General features: G+C 35.4%; 1 protein-coding gene across 1 annotated transcript in view; it reads right to left on the bottom strand.

Annotated features, from left to right (window-relative positions):
- The window catches only part of CSMD1 (CUB and Sushi multiple domains 1), a 1,082,532-nt gene that overhangs the window by 838,843 nt on the left and 223,859 nt on the right, over window positions 1-19,830 (bottom strand). The window contains exon 2 of the mRNA XM_066179810.1: window positions 18,333-18,549. Within this exon, the coding sequence (XP_066035907.1) occupies window positions 18,333-18,549 (217 nt within the window). The remainder of the gene's footprint in view (window positions 1-18,332; window positions 18,550-19,830) is intronic.

Raw genomic sequence — 19,830 nt, 5'->3', positions numbered from 1 at the left:
AAAAATAGACTATCACATTGATATTTCTTCTAGGTCTCCACTGATCATGGGGGAGAGAAGAGTGCTAGAGGTCAGTCCTATAAATCTCATGTTAACTATGACTGTCCAAATAAAATGTATTTATTGTTTTAAAACAAAGATTAGTTGCAAAAGTTCAGTACAAACGTAAATGAATACCAGACTGAAAAAACCCCTACCGCAAAAAGAAGTACAGTACAGAAGAATGCTGACACATACACATGACTTCTCAAATATTCTTCCTCCCTATGATGATGTTTTATGGAAGATACTGTTGTCAGGAAAGACTGATATACTAAGTGGAAGACTGGGCTTGTAAAAAAAATTGTATCTGTCAAGCAAAAAAACCCACTATCGGATGTGAAAGATACCAGTTCAGCTTCACTTCAGTGTGATCATGAAATAAAAAAGGCCATTAGGTATGTGAAACACTGCAAATAAAACATCAGTGAGACCTGACATCTTCTTTACTACTAATAAGGAAAACCAAAGCTAAGGGGATCTACCTGCTTTAAAGAGGTAGATTTTAGCATTTACTTCAAAGCAACTTTTGTTTACACTTCAAAGATTTGAAACAAATCTGAACACTGAGAAAAAAGGTACTTCTTTTACTCCTTTTTCCACACATGAAGAGAGTGGAGAACAAAAGTTTGCATGTAATATATCAGAAAATGAGAATGTAAAGATGGTTTGCAGTTCATTTCTGTTCAAAGCACTTCACAAAGTAATGGATCTGAGAGAACTCTGACAGGCCCTTTCACAAAAAGAATTATTCGGAACTGTGATTTAAGGTAATGGAGAAAACCTTGCTTTATGTAGTATCAGGCGCAGCTTAAATACTTCTCCATCTCCCACTACAGTGAGAGGTTTTAATTTCAAGGCAGTGTACTTTGCATATTTATTTGAACATCCTGTTCACAAATTGCATTAAATTTTCATTACTTTATTAAATGAGTTGATAAAAAGTTGCAAGAAAATGCACAAATTTCTTCTAAACCAAGGAAGCCTTTGTTTTTAATTTTTTTTTTTTTAATTACAATTATGTTGGGAAGAAGGCTTGTATGTAAGGTATATCCTGGTTATGAAAGCTTTTTTCTTTTGCTTCTGGCTACTGCTTCTTATGAGTATCCTTGTTTCCAAGCTTTGATTATCTTCTAAACAACACAAATTCTACAAATTTTCTTAAAGCTGTCCATTTCACAAGCTCAAAAAAGAAGAAAAATCTTCCTTATCCCACCACTTAATGAGCTTATTGATGGGAATCAGATTTCCAATACCAATTTACACACTTATTTACTCACTCATTTCATTGGGTAAGAGCTGTTCGAAAGTTGAAATATGACTTTTGCTTCAGGTTGTCCTAAAAAGTTGTCGTGGAACCACAATGTGCTCAATGTGTAGGAAATTTCTGATTTTTTTTTTTTGCAAAGTTAATTTATTAGCCCAAATAATAAGACTTTCAGTATTTTCCAATGAAAATCTGTTTGTCAGATAATTTCTGATACTTCAGTTTCCTATCCTAATTCGCATAATTTCTCTGAATTTATGAGAATACTAAACAGGCAAAGTGATTATTGAACTGATTATCATGTTACTGAATATTGAGGATACGGATAACAAGAAGAATGAGCCAGCTAGAATGTTCCACTTATCTCTAATTTCAAATTACCACATGACATTTGCCACTTCCAATCTTACACGGGTAACTAGCGTTCTGTTCAATCATCATATTTTTTTTTAAGCACCACTGTGCTGGTCCAAGGCAGCATGGCAAAGCATTCCCATGGGAACTGGGGTGGGGGGCGCAGGATCAGGAGCAACTTCTCCAGTGTATGCAAGGATATATATCAACTGAACCACACCATGAAACTGTATGGTAAAAACCTATCTACCTGCTAATAAATGTTAATGCTCAATAAAATTTAGCACACTAGCTATTTTTCACTGATTTTTCACTTTTACTATAAACTAAATGCTGGATACTTTTTTGGTGGGTTTTTGTTTTATTTTGTTTTGTTTTGTTTCATTTTTTTAAAGAGTAAGTTTCTTTGCCTAAGGGCACTCTGTAGTTACACCCCTGGAGGTATTTTTGCAGAAGACTAAAAGCTGTAGTCTGCTCACACTCTGAACCAGCAGGAAGCTTTTTAGTAACACACAATGCCACACCGAGCACAACCTAATTGAAAGCTGTATAAAGCAGTTTGGACTCTACTTGTCACATGGGGATGTGATGCTTCCAGTGTTTAAGGTGGGTACAATGAACAAATGCCTTCAATTTCCTGTGAGCAATCAGTCTTCTCACCCATCTGCTCAGTGAATGCTCTAAATTCACCCCTGAATTTACCATACCTTAATTCGTCTGGGCAGGTGAGCCCCAATACAAGCAACCTACTTCTTTTGTGTTCCACTTTGAGGTGGTCAAGGGAGCTAGATAGAATCAGAGAAGCTGTAAATTTGCCTCAGGTAAGAGGAAGTCAAGTGTAAATGAGACAAATAAATTCTTACTATATACTTTAGGCTTTAGTTTAGACTCATGGTTCTTAAAGAGAAATTTACATATAAGAATAAAAGAAAACAATTACAGCGGAAAGAACAAAAAGCAGAAGAAGGAAGTCATGGTGAAGATAAAAAGGATGAAGATGGAAAAGAGGGATTTGCTTTATTCAACAAATGCACTTTGTTTTCTGGAATGCAGTGCTAAAATTGGACAGCTTAAATGTAATATACTTCATTATTTACCTTGCAAATGGATTTCACAAAATAATTCTAAGCCAAGGATGTAAGCTGTATTGTTTCCTACCTTATTCAGGAAATGATCATCCAGTAAAATCATTGTGGAGATGCTTATCATTCTAATTAAAGGTAACTCTAGCATTATGGCTATTGAATTCACAAACCCTTTTTATTAGCTCTGTCACCCTTTTTTTGCAGATGGTGGTGTTTATCCAATTTAGGAGAATGGCTATTTTTGTCTACTAGAAAAGGTAAGTTTGTACTTACAAGAAAACCATTGAAGTACGAACTCTGATGTTCCCTTCAGCATAAACTTGATTGAATTAACTAAATCACATGATTTTGCCTGTCTGGAATTACAGAAAACATAGAGCAAATCCTGAGACAGTAGGTCTATATCCAACATGTATGAGGGATCATTTAATCTCACAATGTTTTCTGTAAGAAACAAAAATGGCTGAAGTAGTTGTGGTGGAAGAAAAGAGAAACATGAGACCCAAATATTCACCTGTTTCCCTAAAGGCCTCAGAAAATCCGAGAGAAGCTCTGGCTTTGCTATTAAATATTCTGGTAGTATTGGGGCACTGCCAACACTAGGAGGTAGCAGAGCAGAGCAACATTTCCATGACTCTGAGGCAATGGGACGATATTTTCCAGTGACATACTTGTCTCTTCACCATCTTTTACACAAGTACTCTCTGCAACCTGCCCCAATGTCTCTGCTGTACATGTGCATTCACTGAGTTAATATACTTCCTGCTCTATATCCACTTTATTTCCTTTGTTCAAAGATCCAAGAGGTGTTATGTCAAAAGTGTGTTTTTTATTGCCCATAAACATCACTTTAGTGTTAGTATAGCTGCCTTCATTGGAGCTGTCTTTACAATTACAAACAAAAGACTTGATTTAGCACATACTAGGCTGCCTTACTGCCGAGCTGGGAAAGCTCCACATGTGCTAGAAGCTTGATTCCCTTGGATTATGGTCCCAGGCTCTAAAAATCTTTAAACATAAATAAAGTTAAAAGATGCTCAGAAAATACAGATTTGCAGACCCAGCAATTTAAAATTTCCAAAAAAACCAAAGGAATGTGAAAACTCTGGAAATGGGATCTCCTTTTGCCAAAGGAAAACGATGATTCTATTTTATACTTCTACACTTTGCACTCCAAAACACTTGACAATATTTCAGCATTTAGCAAGAGAACACACATATTAATGAAAACCCTATTTTTCACAAACAATAAAACAGAGATTAGAGGATACTTTAAAAACCAGAAAAGTCTCTTTTTCCAAGTCTGCTTCCAAGACCTTATTGACTGAGATTTTTACTTAATCACACTAAATGATGATAGAAAGAATGCAAAATTTTACTATTTGAGGAAAACTGGAGTTATATTGACTTAAAATGACACCAACCAAGTATATTTCATGCATCGTATATTTCGTGACTTTCTGATACATGTGACTTTTAATATGCATTAATTAAGTAATGTATCATACCCTACATTGGGTAATGGAATTATTTTTTCAGGGCTTTTTTTTTTTTTCTCAAATTAAACACAGTTTTATGAACTACTGAAATACCTGACCAGTTAATTGATTTCACATAGAAAATTTGAAAGAAGTGATACAATACCAATTGAAGTCTTTTTAACTCAACTCTGCAATGAAGAAACTTTATTAAACCTTCATACTAATCAATACAGCATGCAAATACTGAGAGTAAGAACTATTAAAACAGTCAAAGAAGTTTAATGGGATTTGTCTTTACAGCTACCCACTTGAAAAATCAAGAATAAGGTAATTATGTAAATTTCTTATGACAATTAAACCTCAAAATATATAATCAATCATTCAAATTCTTTCTGCTCATATCAATATTGTACGAGTATAGATCATAGTTCACTTCCACAATGTGCTGTCAAAGGCCTCTATATTAAATATGTAAATTAAGAAAAATAAGCAATTTCAAAGTCATAAATTGGTTCCTAAAATATCATTACCATGGAAGAAAAGAAAAAGAAAAAGGACAAAAAAAAACAAAAAGAAAAAAAAAAAGAGTTTTAGCTAAAGCTTTAGCTAAGCACATTCATACTTCTTTTTAGGCAGGATCTTCCTACACACAAGGAACCATTCTGAGCACAGGAAACTAAAGCTTATTGACAACAGTAACACATTCCTCTTCAGAAGAACTTACCACCTTTATAGTGAACTTATAAGGCAGCAAAGACTTATTCAGACTGGGCACAGAAAAAAATCCTTTCTCCATTTGTGACAAGACAGAGGGTTTAAAATACAAAGAGAAAACAGTGATACAGTATTAATACTTAAGGCCCAATATTAAAATAACATTTCCTTTCTGTGCCTTGTATCTTGAAATGCTGAAGTTAACAAGCTTTCCTTTTGGCAAGGTCTTTATGAAGAGAATGAGAGAATCTATGATTACTGGTTGCAGCAAGAATAAATAAATGAGGACAAGACTATATTGTGAAAGCAAGCTTGAACAGATAGCAAAAGGTTGCCAAGTATGCTGAATAGTTGAAAAGTGGCTTTTGTAAAATGAATCACTGTATTCTTTATTATATGTTTAGAAATTAGTGGTTTTTTTAATTTAAAATATATAATTCAATAATTGCACAAATTATTTTATTGTTAGATAGATATTTTTTTAATTATTATTTATTTATTTATTTATACATATATATTTTAGGTAAGTTATTCCCTTAAATCTATTGGAAATATACCCCTTATTTGTCACTGCTGTAGTGCTGGAGGAAAGTAACTTGAATCTTGAAAAATACCACTGCATGGTACATTGTTGATGATCTGTAATATAACGGAGACCTAGGACAACTGCAACAACATACTGTTCTTCTGTTCCTCTGCTCTTTCTCACCTTAAGAGTGTGAGAAGTGCAACACTTGAAAATCAGGATTTCAGAAGCAGCATTTTAAAAGCAATTCGGGGTTCCTGGCTGTGGATTTCCATTTGTCTCATAGAATTCTTCTATTATGATTTTGTTTGATGTAGAATAAATGTCCTTTAAGTGCTTTGGATACTTTAAACTAGACCTTCCCTACAGTCGACATCTACATATATTAGAAATCACTGTTGCTTTCATATGTGTTTTGTGATTTTCCATTCTCTCCAAAGTGTCATATTTGGAATAAAGATTCAAATAAAGAAAGGTTCTGAAAGCTTAGTTTGTAAAAGATCCTTTTTTCTCTTCTAACTCTTTGCATGAAAAATTATTTCTGTCTATGGAATCTGGGGGGTTTTTGGTCACTAAATTCTAGGCTTCTTGTAAATTAAAAAGGAGCATAGTTGCCTATAATTTGCAGAGTTGCACAGACTTATTTTGTGTCCACTCAAATGAATTAACTTTCCAGTTCTATATGTCTCTCAAATATTGATTCATAACACTCATGATTACAAGATTCTCTCTCCTAAAATAATTAAAATGTATTGTAAGTGTATGAGGCAAGTTTTATTTTAGCAGATGTGGAAAGTTCATGGGTAGGAAATTTGAAACAAAACCAAGAAAAAGAATTAGGTAAAACATAAAAGGGACCACATAAGTCCCAGGTTGATACAAAAGTAATTTCCATAGAAATTATGGGTAGATGGAGATGAAAACTTTGAGAAACCTTGGATTGAAAAGAAACAGTAATACACCAATCAACTGTGGAGGTTGTGAACAATGGAAGAAGGGCGGCATTATCACTGCTCTTTGCGCCTAACTTCAGTCACTATCACAATCCAAAACTGGAGCTGGGAACTTCTCCTTGAAGGCATAGTTTCTGCTCTTTTTATAATATCTTATTTACACCTCTTCTAAAAGGGCACTGAAAATATTAGTTCTTATTAATAAGAGTCTTAACTGTAATCAAGGTTGAAATCCAATTTGCTAGACAATTGCATCCATTTGTTTCTGCCTACTGTCATCAATGTTTGGTCACTGTAGACTGAATGCTGCGAACAACTACATTACAAGTTAGGAATTCACATACAAACTTCCCATGCACCAGCCCAAAACTGGCTGCTTTTCAACCTGATATTTGATACTCACTCACTGATGGGGTGTAATTTTTTCATTTTATATGTAAATAACTTGCTATTCTTTCTTCACTAGAAAGCATTGAGTTATTCATGGTAATGTATTCTTTCATCATTTTTTTTCAGAGTGGCAGCTTCTTCCGTACTTGGAACATCTCACAGCAAGCAGAGAAACCAACATCTTTTTCACACAGCATGATATTAGAATATTTGGCTAAAGGCCCTAAAATATTAAAAAGAAACAAGGAAAGAAACAAAAAATCTTAATCATGATCCCTGTGTTTACTTCTTATGCTCAATTTGCTCTTTCATGCTTGTAGTACACAAAGTAAGTTTTGATGGCTTGGTGTTTTAATGGCCTGGTGTTTTATCTTTATAAGGAAAGGGAGCTTTTTCTCCATCCTTTTTCAAAGATTTCAAGGAAAAAACATGAAGGTATGGCTGAGAGAGGTTTTCTTGTTAACTGTCGTGCTTTTCAGAATCTCACATTTTGTATGCTGTGGAACATTTATTGAAGGACTGTAAACTGTAAGTTTTAACCAAGCAACATATCCTTTTACTGTACAGAGTGATGTTAAGCTTATTCAATGACACTGTTTGAAATTTCAAAGTTACTTTGAATTTTTTTTAAATCTTTTTCAGTACTTTACCTTTTTCAAGATAAAGCAAAATTAGGAAGGTATACATTTTGTAAATAACCCTTTCCTATTACAAATATTAAATAAAATTATGTGCAGCATAAAAGTGATCAGTGTGATGCTAGATGTATGCACAATAATACCACTACTTAAGTTCACAGTTATGAACAAAATTTAGCAATCTAACTAATGCACTATGTCATTTGTTGGCTGGTATTAAGATTTTGAAACACATAACATAGAAAACCAAATGTGAGGAGTACGAACTACAATCTTTATTTCACTACATTGGTTGGGAAATGATGATTTCACTGTGTGAAAGGATGGTTGCTTTACTACTGCCCCTGCCTGATACTTTCTGACTTGTCTGTACAGGTTTGTCTCACATATCTAACAGCACACAAGAACTGTGTTCCAACTAAAACCCTATGGAATTAATTCTCCAAGATACTGATAGATTCACAGAATTATTTGAGTTGAAAGAGACCTTAAGGATCATCCAGTTCCAAACCCCTCAAGGGCAGGGAATCTTCCACTAGACGGGATTGCTCAAATACCTTGGACTTTATTAGAAACATAATTTTGTTTAATATTACTGTTCTCTCTAGTTAAAAAAGGAATATTTCTCTATTAAAAAGGAATATTTACCTTTAAAAGCATTTTTTAAAGTCATTTGCTTTCTGTAACACACCAATAACTTTTCCTCTTTTAATACTTGAAATTATGCTACTAATCAATGATTTCCACACTATTTTCCCTTCATCATAAGACAAATAGTTTTTTGTAATTTCTTCTATTAGATATTGGGCAACAATCCTCCCTTTAGTGAAAAATAGGCAGAATTTCAAAAAGGTATACAAATGTTTCGTTCATTGTCACAAAGGAGTATGTGATTAATTTTATCACATATGGCAGCCTAAATGCAAGGAAAAACTGTATTTTTAATAGGAATTTTTTATCAGTTTGTGATGGAAAAGTTATAAACTATGAGGCAAAGGATGCCTGTCCTCTTTACTATGAATCTGGGAACACATGGTCCCTGCACAGTTCTTTAGGGAATCCGTACTTCATTACTTCATCACCATGAACAAAGAAATGATCTTGTCTCATTTTTCTTTCTGATGAACACTCTCCCAAAACACCAAACTTAAAATTTTTAACTATAGTAGAGGAAAATGACTAATGAGACAGAAAAGGGGATAGAGTGCAATCCCAGCAAATTTGCAGATGACACCAAGCTGAGTGCTGCTGTTGACATACCTGAAGGACATAATGTCATCAAGAGGAACCAGAATCTCATGAAGTTCAACAAGCCCAAGTGCAAACTGCTGTACCTGGGATGGGGCAGCCCTGATATCAGTCCAGGCTGGGGGATGAACAACTGAGAGCAGCCCTGCCAAGGAGGACTTGGGAGATGATGGTTGATGAGAGGTTGAACATGCCCTGGCAGTGTGTTCTCACAGCCCAGAAAGCAAATGGTATCCTGGGCTGCATCCAAAGTAGCACGGCCAGCAGGGCAAGTGAGGAGATTCTGCCTCTCTACTTTGGTGAGGCCTCACTTGAAGAACTGCATCCAGGTCTCGGGTCTCCAGATCAGAAAGGACATGGACCTGTTGGAATGAGTCCAGAGGAGGGCCACCAAGTTGATCAAAGGGATGGAGCACTTCTCATATGAGGAAAAGCAGAGAGAATTGGGTTTGTTCAGACTGGAAATTTCGAGGTGGCCTAATTTCAGCCTTTCTGAATCTGAATGGAGCCTACAAGGAAAATGGAGAGACACTATTTGCAAGGGCATGTAGTGATGGGACAAGACAGAAAGGCGTCAAACTGAGAGTAGATGTAGATTAGATATTAGGAAGAAACTGTTTATTGTACAGTGGAACAGATTGCCCAGAGAATTTGTGAATGCCAGCATCTTCAGTGAAAATTTTCTTTCTGATGTCCTACTGGAACCTTTCCTGGTACTTGAAGGCATTTGCTCATGTCCTGTTGCTGGTTGCCTTGGAGAAGAAGCCAACCCCCACAGGGCTACAGCCTCCTCTCAGGAAGCTGTAGAGAGTGATAAGGTCTTCCCTGAGCCTCCTTTTCTCCAGAAGAAACACCCCCAGCTCCCTCAGCTGCTCCTCACAGGACTTGTGCTCCAGATCCTTCACCCGCTTGACTGCCCTTCTCTGGACTCACTCCAGCCCCTCAATGTCTTTCTCACAGTGAGAAGCCCAGAACTGGACACAGTACTCGAGGCCTGACCAGTGCCAAATACTGGGGCAAACCACTTCCCTGGTTCTGCTGGCCACATTATTCCTGATACAGGCCAGGATGCCACTGGCCTTTTTGGCCACCTGGGCACACACTGGCTCATGTTCACCTGCTGTCAACCAGCACCACCAGGTCCTTTTCTGCTGGGCATTCTTCAGCCATTCTGTCCCCACTTCATCTCATTAACTGAGGAATTATTTCAAATACTTAGAAGCAAGAAATGAGGGAGTTTTTTGGTAAATAATGTGCAATAATTTACATTAAAATTTATCACGATTTTGTTATTTATGACTTTAATATGCATATTCTTCTTCAGAAGCCAAGAGAAGCCCATATTAGCAACTGAGATAAACAGGCAGTAACAGATAATATCAGCATCTGCTATTTTCATTTCTTTGCCATTTTGCTTTTGTTTCATGATTCTGGTCACACTAAACTCTCTCTCTCTCAAAAAAAAAAAAAAAAAAAAAAAAAAAAAAAAAAAAAAAAAAAAAAAAAACCGCCAGTGCATATGTGTGTGTGCTGGGGGTGTGGAAGATAAAAAAATAATAATAAATTTAATATCTTTTTTTTCTGAAAGTCAGAAACATATAAATGAGATTTGTAGACAGAAGAGGAGTTTTAAAGAGTTCCCTACCTGGTTTGTATTGGGACTATTATCAATCAAATTTTTTGTTCAAATTGCTTTATGATCAGAGTCAGTCCTATTACATGCATTTCAGTTAGCCACTGGCTAGTTAACATTCTTAGTAAATTCATTGAGTTGAATGGAGACGAGAATACATAGTTTTCATTCAAATGCAAGTATGAACATAGGAATAATCTGGGATGCCAGCAGGAGTACACTTTAGAGTGAAGTGGGAAAAACATAACTGTCAAAATCCAAGGCCCCTAATAATGTTAGCAGATACTCTTGTGAACAAGAACAGTACGAAAACTGAAGAAAGTCTCCAAGTAATATAAGAAACTGCAAGATTATGAGAACAGTTGTCTACAAGAGGAATTGATTGTGTGTGACTGGATGAGGGGAGAGAATGCTGAACTTCCACTGCAGAAATTCAGAAATAAGGGACTGCAGAATTCCCCTCAAATGCTTGAACATTTGTGATGTTGTATCCCTCCCATGATGACTACATCCCTGTCCAGCACAGTGTGATCCAAAATCAGACTGTGATCAGTCAATAATCACAAGGCACAGTTAAGGTGAGCAGGTAATTACCAGATGACAGTGAGAGAACATGATTCACAGTTTAACCTAATTATATGCATCAGAAATATGGTTACTACATTTTATAAAGGTTTTTTGGTCCTCTGTAATTTGACATATAAAATATGTTTTTTTTCTCTCTAAAACAAAGCATCAAAAATTCTTCATAGCACACAGGTTATGTACTAATTAAAAAGATATCTACCACAGTTACATAGAAATTAGAGAAAATCCCACAATAAGGAGGTACAGCAAAAAATCAAAAGGGGACTGATTTTGACTTTTTTCTCATTGTGGAGTCCAGCTTAAAATTTTGTACTGGCTCTAATTTAATTATTAGTTTTCAGTCAGAATATAAGCAAAGGGAAATGACTGATGTCTGACCAAGGACAGTTGCAATAATTATTGTATGCACAGTATTTAGGAATGCTGATAAGCAGAGCTTCCATACATAATCATGTCAATCCAACTCATATAATTTAAAATAAAACAGACTTACCTTTTTCAACATAAAAGAAGATGCAGAAATACTAATATAAAACTGCTTAATGTACTCTGTATGTGTAATATACATATTTTTAGATATGTTTAGATGGCAGAAAATAAAGGGCAGAAATTGTCCTCACTCTCAAAAATTAATGAATTTAAGAATAAAACATCCTTACACAACCAGTAATTGAATTAATGTTTTCACCTGTTTAGTTGGAAAGTTGTCTGGTTTTGAATCATATCCCAGCTGTCATCTTCTAAATCCTTACTTGTAATACTTTTGATACTGCAGTACCACATACAAATTCATCAAACCAGCACTGACACTTATACAGGTTAGTTCCAAGAGTATGGAAGAGGCAAAGAAGCAACACCTATATGTTTTTGGAAGATGTTCTATTGCCAGTTTCAGATGAAAAAAGAGATCTACCTCCAAAGGGACAAAGAAATGGAGCACAGCTACATTTTCACTTTTTCACTATGGTGAGTCTCACATGCATCTTATCATGCTGATTTAAACATTACACTAAAAAAAAACTTTAAATAACTGATGAACAATATTACAGTATAGGTTCATGCTCTGCTTTGCCTTCTTAAATGAATCTATTTTTTTCCCCAAGAAATAATTGTTCCTTAAATGTGAAATAGATTTTTTTCAGGTAAGAGTTCCATGGTTTTGGAGGGGAAAAAATTCTTTTATAGTTGGACATCATTTAGTATCAACCTAAAACAGTTACTAGGTAATTAATGTGTCCCATAATAATTGGTGAATAATTGCCTTGCTAGTAAGAAGACTTTTTATTTGGCTTTTTATTTAATAAAACTTTTGGTAAATCTTTTTGGCATTTAGGCTTGCAAAAAAAATTAGAAAGCTTATAATTTTGAATTGGGAAGCTAAAATTTTGGGAATAGATATTTTACCTTTTATCTACATGTGGGAAAAAAAAGCTCCAACAACACTCAAAAGATGAGTTTGAACCTGCCAATACTGCACACATAAATTATCTTTCCTTCCATTACATGTTCTTTTCAGGTTGGGAGAAACTATGTCAGCATTTATCTGATCAGGTCACAGACTCTTTCTTTCTTTAAACAGCTATGTAATGTATAATGAATCACATTCCAGCCCTGTACTACAAAATTTTCCTCTTTCTAATACATTAATAGGTGAAAAACCTAAGAAAAATCTGATTTAGAGGAGGACCAAAATGACGATCAGAAGGTTGGAGCACCTCTCCTGCATAGACAGTCTGAGAGAGCTGGAGTTGTTCATCCTGGAGAAGGCTTTCAGCAGACCTCAATGTGGCCTCCAGTACTTCAGGGGAAGAAAAAAGGGACTTATAAAAAGGAGGAAGAGAGACTTTTTATACAGTAAAGAGCGGAAGGACAAGGTAAAATGGTTTTAAACTGAAAGAGGGGAGCTCTAGATTTGATATTAGCAAATTAGGTGTTAAATTCTTTCCTCGAGAGGGTTTTGAGGCACTGGAACATGTTGCCCAGGGAGGCTGTGTGTGCACTACTAGTATTCAGGTTCAGTTTGGATGGGGCTTTAAACAACCTGGTCTTGTGGAAGATGTCCCTGCCCACTGCAGGGGCTTGGAACTAGGTGATCTTCAATGTTTCTTCCAACCCAGGCCATTCTGAATTTTATTCTCTGATTCTATGATTAACATAAAAAAAGGAAGAGTAGTCATCGATTGGCATGTCTACTGGCAAGAACTCAATAACAATTGTGCAATGTACAGTAATAGTTTTCCTTTTCCTACAGATATATGAAGTACCAGAATGTTCTGCTGAAATTATTCAATAATCTTGTTTTAAAAATTTGAACACTAGCCTGCTACTTTGTGCTATGTTCTAGGAAAGCTTCAGCTGGAAAAATGCTACTATAGGAATCTATATTCTTTTCTTCACAACCACCACCTCACACATACACAAAATCTTCTATTTTTTTGGAAATGATGTGCAATAAAAAGGTAAAAAAAATTACATTTGTCATTTTCATGGGGAAAGAAAAAAGAAATAAGAACTTTAAACTGCACAAAGCTCTTGCTGCTGCAGTGTCAGCAGTTCTGTAGAAAATTCAATCACCCCATCATTGCTTCACTGTTCTCTTGACCCTGGAGAGATGGAAGACAGAAATGGTTTCTGAAGAAACAATCAAATAATAAACAACAATGAAACAGAAAAAAAAAACAAATTAAAAAAAAATAAAATGCTGCATACTTGATAAATCATTGTTTGTTAAGACAAAAGAGGTTTAATAGCAGGAAGAGCTCAGACTTTTAAGTTTCACCTCTATGCTCGGATTATGATGTGCAGAATATACATATGGTTTATTTCTTACTGGAGATGGGGAAAAGTGAATACTGTAAATAATTCATATTTAATGCCTATTATTGCTGCATGATTCAAGAAAGCAGAGGAAATATATTGCTATTAAGCAGACATTTTATATATTCGTGTCAGAGAACTTTTGGTAAGCTGTATTTTATTATGTTACACTAACAACTGTTTATTTCAACTGACATGAATAATAACAAGCAGCAGCTATTATGTTATTAGCTAGGCTGCAGTAAACTAAATAATGCTTAGAAGGCCTGAGAAGCCATGAAGGCAAGTAGACATTTTTAAATCACTTTACAAAGAATGCATATTATGCATGTCTAAAATAACTGACAGGTGTGCATACACACAGTAAAAACAAAATCACACCTGCATATTTGTGTCTTCCCATTACTGCATATAATTTAATTAGTAGCTTTGCTGTCTAAGAAGAAACCAAATTGTTTGGAATACATTTTTAAAAGTTTTTTAGGTCTGTTTGAAAGATTAACTGAAAAAGTTTTTTCCAGATTTTATTGCACAGGTCTGCAACTGACTCTTAGGTAAACTAAGTGTGAGATACTAAAAGAGTAACTTTTACTGACAGACATTGTAACACAGAGATTACAGCATTTACCTGCATTTGACACAGAAAAAAAAATTGTACCCTCATGGTATAAACTGAGATAAAAGCAATTGCATATACAAAGTCTCAGTTTACCATGTTTTTAAAAATCATACTTCCGTGTCTTAACACCCAACTTACACCCTAGTCCACTTACATCCCACCCCACCTTTTCAGCAACTGAGGTTTCCATACAGGCTTTTCCTTTTATCCAGTCCTGTTATGGTTTCCCTACACCTCTCTATGAAACCCCTATTCAGGAATTTTGCATATAGAAAAAAAATACACTGCAACATGACTTATGCCAAAATTAGTGAGCATTTTTCTATATTCAGACGTGAAAAACAGGTATTACAGCCAACCCTGAAATGTGTTTTGAAATCTATGTACTCTTAAGCTGTCTGTTTTGAATTCCCTTGTCTGTGGCAGGTAATGTATTTATTGGCTTTCAATAAGTCAATATTGTCAGTTCACATCTGCCTTTACACTGAGCCTCTTCAGAGCCGACTTGTGTCTCTATGTCCTGTTGATACATTTCTCCTTTCTGTTTAAAAATATAGCCATTTACTATTTTATCTTACACATTTGACAAAGAAAAAAAACTCAAAATAAATATTCACTAGCTCCTAGATTAAAAAGAATTACTGAATACAATGCTTATGTAGGGAAATGATCCACAAGGAATACATCTGAATAACAACTGTTGTCTCCATGCACCCCACTTGCATCTCTGCTTCATTTGTATGAGTTCTACATGTTGACAATTGACTGCATATTGAAAATGAAAATTTCCTTAGAATATAAAATGCAAGCAAAAATATATATTTTGCTTCTTTTCTCAGTTAGAGTCTAGTTATATTTTGAAATCTTTCTCCATCAACTGATAAAGCAATCTTTTTGTAAGCTTTAATGTAAGTTTCTTTCAGTAACAGAGAACTGAAATATTTGTTTTGGTTCTAATATATGGTGAAATCAATTATCTAATTTCATGTTTTTCTACAGAATTAAGACTACAATATGCAACAAAGCATTATCATAACAGGTGGCATTAGACTTAAAACTTCCTCTTTTATATATCACAGAATCATGGTCATAGAATTCCAGGTGGGAAAGATGGTCCAGCCTTTCCTGGCAAAAGCACAGTCTAACTAAAATGGCCCAGCACCCTGTCCAGCTGAATCTTAAAAGCATGCAACACCATGGAATCCACCACCTCCCTGGGGAGATTATGTCAATGACTGATGTCTCTTGGTGAAAAAATTTCTTTGTGTGTCCATTTGGAACCTAGTCAGAATTGACTTGTACCCTATACCTCTAATTTTCTCCATTCAGCTCCTTCTAAAGAATGGGAGTTTCCATCTTCTTTGTAGCCACCCTTTAAGTACTGGAGCACAGTGACAAAGGTCTCCCCTTCTCTAGGCTGAACAAGCTCAGTTCTCTCCGTTCTTCCTCACATGGCAACTTCCCAGTCACTGATCGTCTTTGTGGCCCCTCTCTGGACCCTCTACAGCCCGTCCACAACTTTTGGTATAGTGGGAGCAAAACTGAATACATTATTCCAGGTGACACGCCCTGAGCAGAGTGGGAGAATGACTTATCTCTGCTGGTGATTCTGTTGTAGATGAGCCTAGCACCCTGTTGGCTTTCTTTGCAGGAGCAGCACACTGCTCACTCACATTGAGCTTGCTGCTCACCAGGACCTCCAGGCTCCCTTCTATAGACCTGCTTCCCAGATGGATAGAGCCCAGCCTGTGCTGCATTCCTGGATGAAATACATGTACATAGACATAAATATACAGACTATATATATATATTAAATATTATATGTAAAATCTTTTTTTTTTTTTTTTCCGTGATCTTTACAATGATAAAAATGAAGCCAGTCTGGCAATCTTTTATGGACAATTTTGGGCCACACGTCTCAGAATTACACTGAATTCCAGAATACTAGTTGATTTTTTTCTAGAAAAATAGAAAGATGTAAAATAGCACTTTTTAATAACTTATGTTCTGTTTATTTTTCCCACTAATATCTTAATGATCAACATCCTTATAGCTTAAAAAAGCCTGTGATAACTATTGCTACCACCTAGAATTTATCTTTTAAATCAGTATATGCTTTAATAATGCACTAACCAATGTTCATATACATGTAATCACTCTCTGTTTTGTTTTTCTTTCCCCACACCAACAGCCCAAGCCAGTTTATTCCTTTGCCTAATCATTTTAATATATTTTATATGTGTTCCTATTTTCTTGGATTTTACAATCAATAAGTAGTGGAAGTATCCTGGTGCACATTTAGCACACTGAGAGATCCTTCAGGCAGCACAATAAATGAGTTGAATGCACTATTCATTTGTACTCAATTTTGCCGTAGCAACTGAAAAAAGTACTATACAAAATATGGAGTGAGTATTACTTAATCATTATAGTTTGTGATGATGATATAGATACACAGCTATTTTTAAAGAAAAGCTCCAGATTTTGCATGATGGCTAAAGAAACACATTTACCCAAAATGTAGTGGAATATTTTTATCTGTGGGGAATAAAGAAGTACATGCCCTGAAGCAGAACTTCCAAGATGCTCTCTTGCATCAGCATGCTGTCAGCTAAAAGACCAAGACTGTAATTTTCCAATATTTCCAGAAGGAATTGTCTTGAAATGTGTAACTGCAGAGGGGTACACTTGTGAATGTTCTTTGTGCAACAAAGGGTATGACATGGGGTATGAGAAGTCAATAGAAACCTGTCATTCTAATTCTGCTATGCTAACCTATACATGCTGCCAAGCCAACAAATGCTTTTTTCTACAAAATTCCATTTGTGAAGGTAACTGATTGGCAAATACCAGCAATGAGAAATAAAATACCTGTTTTATTGGTGCTCTTCCTTTAAACAATTTTCTACTGAGATTAGTACAAAACAAACTGGAAAGTTAGATAATGCTAATAAAAGCATTTGACTAAAAAATAAATATTTCTCCTTTATACTGGTGATACAAGTACCGAAGGTCAGTTAAGTACAGTAAATGAAGCCCACACACTGTGCATCTAAATCACCGTACTCTGTGCTACCTTCCAAAGTTTTCAAAACTTTGAACTGAGTTAAAAATCAATCAGAACATTGTTCTTGTCAAAAATATCCAGTGATGATACTCACTAAAATGTGAAACAAATTGGTGATGGTCCCACATTTGTTTCAGCACTATAGTATAAATCAGCAGCATATAAAAGAGTAATCAGACAACAGAACTGACAGCAGTGTTTTACAGTACTCAATAAATCTCATGCCTGAACAGCAAATGACAGAGCAGCACTGAAAGCCTTGTTTGCTTTCCAGCTCTGCAGCCCAGATCCAGCAAATGACTGAGGAACTTACAAGAAGACACCAATGAAATTAATGCTTCAAAACCTGAAGCTGTGAAAAGCTTCAAGATCAGAAAGCTTCCATAAAGCCTTTTTATGACCTCAGTGGTATTTGGGCAGATAAGACACACCAGTTTCTGACCTTTAAACATCCCTAACTGCTTAATGGAGAAGAATTTCAATTTTGACATGTGAAACAATTTGCGGCTGAACTCATCTCAGTAAGAGTTCTTTCAAAAACTGGTGACTGGTACCTTCAGGAAAAGGACTCTTGGCAAAACCTGGATTCCACCAGCAGAGAAAAAAAATAATGTACTGAAACGTGGAATATTTCTGTGCTCAAGGCCTTCACCAAAACTGATCTTGGACTGTGTAAATTTTAAGTACAACTTATGGTACTGATACACAAGCTAGGGCCATAAAAATCTGAAATTTGGATTAACATCTTTCTCTGGGAGATCTTGAAGCACTACTGTCCCCTTGGCTGGGGATGAACCAAGGAAACACAATGTATGTTCTAACATATCATCAGAACATATACTCAGTATAAAGAAAGAAAGGTAAAGAGAAAGGCAGACAGAAAGAAATTGGAAAAGAAAAGAAGGTACCTTACCTCACTTTTAAATTGCCTTGCTGTGGTTGTCCATCGTAAATTGACAAAATGTCAAAATCTTCCTCGAGGGCAAAAGTATGAAATGACAATTGTATCCTGTTACGCTCTCCTGTGATAATGATCCACGTGCAGTTGGCATAATTTGGATAACCATGAGGAAATCCAGGGCTTTCTATAGTACCATTTGGTCCCTGTACTAAGCCTCCACAGTTCTGACCTGAAAAAGAAGAAAGGAAAATTTGCAGTAGGTTTTCTTTTCCCTCACCCAGTATACATTCTTACATATGTACCTACATGTAAACATAATTTAAAAATATTTTTTCTAGATTATAAACAGCACAAAAAATTGCATTTATACCATTCTCTCCTTCGGATAAAAACGCTTCATAGCTGGATATTCTGAGACACTTAACATCTTTTTATGCAATGAATCATTATTTAAGGTTCTGTAGTATTAACAATGTATGACTTATTCATTCAAATGTGAAATCTCAGTATTAGCCTTCATGCCATAAATTCAACAGACTGACAGTTCTAATGGCAAGAGTGAGTTCAAAACTTTTTGGCTAATGCCATTTTAAAAGTTTCTATATAAGTACTAAAATATCAGAGTTTCTTATGTTCTGAAAACTTCTTTAACATGAAGAGGAAAATGTAGACACATAATATGCTTTGTGTTGCAACTAACATCAGGATTCCTATACTTAGAAAACACAGCAAAATTTCTGTGGTATCATATTTGCAGTTCCATGTGTTTTGTGCTAAGGAAGGGGGGGGGGGAGGGGGAATGTTTGTTTTGTCTTTTTGATGGTTTGGTTGGTTGGTTGGTTTTTTGTTTTGTTTTGCTTCAGTTTGGGTTTTTGTTGGTTGTTTTTTTTTTTGGCTTCGGGATTCTTAGGTTGGGTTGGGGTTTTTTTGATTCTCAAAAAATAACAATAAGGGTTTACTCAGCAGGCTTTTGTATCTTGTTTGTACATCCTACTGGTTTTCTGAGGGCATGATAGCTCATTAACGGGAAGTCCTCAGCAAGAAACCTTGACTTACAGCGCACACTGTTGCTAGTTTCCTACTTGATTTTGTTAATCCCCTACACAACAGTACTGACTCTTGAGCTGGAGAGAAGCTTTAATGAAATATTTGAACAGAGAAAAATATAAGGACATTCTGTGGACTGTAATGCTTGGATTATTATACACATTTTAAGCACTCCAGAACAAGTATAATCCCACACTTTATTGTTATATCTAAATCAGAAGAGTATTTCTGACTGCAATTTTGTTTTTAACTTCCCAGCAGTGGGTCTCTCAGACTGAATCTTTCAGAAAAGTGCTGTCAAGTTCTTGTGGGAGGTTTCTAAATCTTAATAAGATGGATTTAATAACAGGGATTTCTCCTAAAACTAAAGAACTTAAAAGCAATCATTTTTTACTAAATTTCAAATATAACAACTCTAATGAAGAGATGGAAAAGCTGTGGGAATTCAGGAAACTTTTAAAAT

This window comes from Chamaea fasciata, unplaced genomic scaffold (genome assembly GCF_029207755.1).
Source record: "Chamaea fasciata isolate MVZ Bird 193981 ecotype frontalis unplaced genomic scaffold, bChaFas1.0.hap1 SCAF_3, whole genome shotgun sequence".
NCBI lineage: Eukaryota > Metazoa > Chordata > Aves > Passeriformes > Sylviidae > Chamaea > Chamaea fasciata.
This window is presented reverse-complemented; position numbering and strand designations above follow the sequence as displayed.